This window comes from Scardinius erythrophthalmus (assembly GCF_964197995.2).
Source record: "Scardinius erythrophthalmus genome assembly, contig: HAP1_SCAFFOLD_219, whole genome shotgun sequence".
Lineage (NCBI taxonomy): Eukaryota > Metazoa > Chordata > Actinopteri > Cypriniformes > Leuciscidae > Scardinius > Scardinius erythrophthalmus.
This window is the reverse complement of record NW_028296392.1, coordinates 90072-91706: the sequence shown is the minus strand read 5'-3', so window position 1 is coordinate 91706 and position 1635 is coordinate 90072. Positions and strand designations below refer to the sequence as shown.

Genomic DNA, 1635 nt, shown 5'->3' with positions numbered 1-1635 from the left:
TTTCAAACGTCTTTGAAGCGTTTAAACGGGCTGGACGCGATCACAGCTGAAGAAGAGGCTGTTATCTAGCGAAGCGATAGGTCATTTTTTTAAAAAATATATAATTTATAGACTTTTTACCTTCAATAGTTCGGACTGAGCTGATCAACAAACGGACAGGGAAACGCATCATCACGTAGAAAGGTCACGCCGGCGCCGGCAGAAGTACCGCCCCACTGTTTACAATGCGACCGTACGTAGGAGGATAGTTCAAATAGTATTGTTTGCTATCATATATATAGTAATAGTATTCAGTAAATATGAATATGAATAGTATATGAATAACATTCTGATGAATATGAATAGTAGTTCAAATTGCCGACGCCGGCATGACGTTTCAACGTGATAACGTAGTTCCCTGTCCGTTTGTTGATCAGCTTAATCCGAACTATTGAAGTCACTTCAGAGACTTTTGAAACTGCATTGATTTGGACTTAAAAACGATGGTAACCAATGGAATACATTGTTAGACGAAAAATCCAGAAATGTTTTCCTCAAAAAACATAATTTCTCTCCCACTGAGGAAAGAAAGACATGGATATCTTGGATGACATTGGGGTGAGTAAATCATTAGGAAATTTTCATTTTGGGGTGAACTAATCCTTTAATCCGCTGTTATTATAATGTTAGGTTCTATAGTTTGAAATGTGATGAAAATAACAATGTTAATTAAAGTTAGGGATTGTTAGGTAATTAAACTTTAGAGAAAACCAAAAACTGCCTTTGAAAAAACACACAAATAGCCTAGGTTATTTAACCTTACCTTTTCCCCTCCAGTTCACAGATGTGCTGCAAAATAGGATTCCAATCTAAACAGCCTTCTTGATTTTTCAACCATTTTTCAATTTCCATTCGATTGTTATCAGCGAAATCAGACAGCACGATCTCGTCGTAGTGTTCGCACGCGCTCAAGACGCTGTGGATAGATGGTCCGCTGCCCACATCAACCAGCCTCTGACCTCTGTGTTCTCCTTTAAAACAAACATTTGTGTTGTTAAACCTATTTACGAAAAGTAAAACATTTAGACTTGCTTCCTTACCCGTGGAGAAAACTCGGCTAAGGCATCTTAAAACGAAAGTAAGGAAATCCTTCTCGTCAGAGTGACCGCGAGGGCAGGAATAGAAATTTTTAACATATACACGCGAATCAAAATGCCGCTGATAGAACTCTCCCTCAGTGAAGTTCATGCATTCACTCATGATTACAACAAGTAGGCCTATGTGTTGACGACGACAGTAGTTTTTTTTTTTGTTTTTTTTTTCAGAGTAAAACGGGTCCTTAGTGGACCAGTAAACAGAGGAGGCACAAATGGGATTTCCAGACTTGCGCAACTGACGCTAGACAGACAGGACGTGCGCGTACAGACAGGGCTGGCAGGGGCTATGGAGCGAATTATATGCCATAATTAATTAAACAAACAAATTCAGCATTTTGCAAACAAACTCGATCTACTTCGCAAAGGAAAACTCGACTCGCAAACAAACAGAAAGCAATGTGCAAGTACAAAGGTCAGTTTGAGTGAAAATGCAGTGGAGAAACAAATATGTATTGTGTTTTACAAATATAAATAAATCAGCCAAGATAATAGGCTACTT

The 1635-nt window shown here is 38.6% G+C and overlaps 1 protein-coding gene across 1 annotated transcript; it reads right to left on the bottom strand.

The window, feature by feature from the left end:
- Positions 1 to 798: 798 nt before the first annotated feature.
- On the bottom strand, positions 799 to 1336 carry LOC308686371 (indolethylamine N-methyltransferase-like; the record flags this gene model as incomplete). Its single annotated transcript, XM_081394790.1, has 2 exons — positions 1080 to 1336; positions 799 to 1010 (listed from the first exon to the last, which is right to left on the bottom strand). Exons 1-2 carry the CDS (start codon positions 1237 to 1239, stop codon positions 799 to 801), a joined length of 372 nt encoding a protein of 123 aa, XP_081250916.1. The 5' UTR covers positions 1240 to 1336.
- Positions 1337 to 1635: the final 299 nt, after the last annotated feature.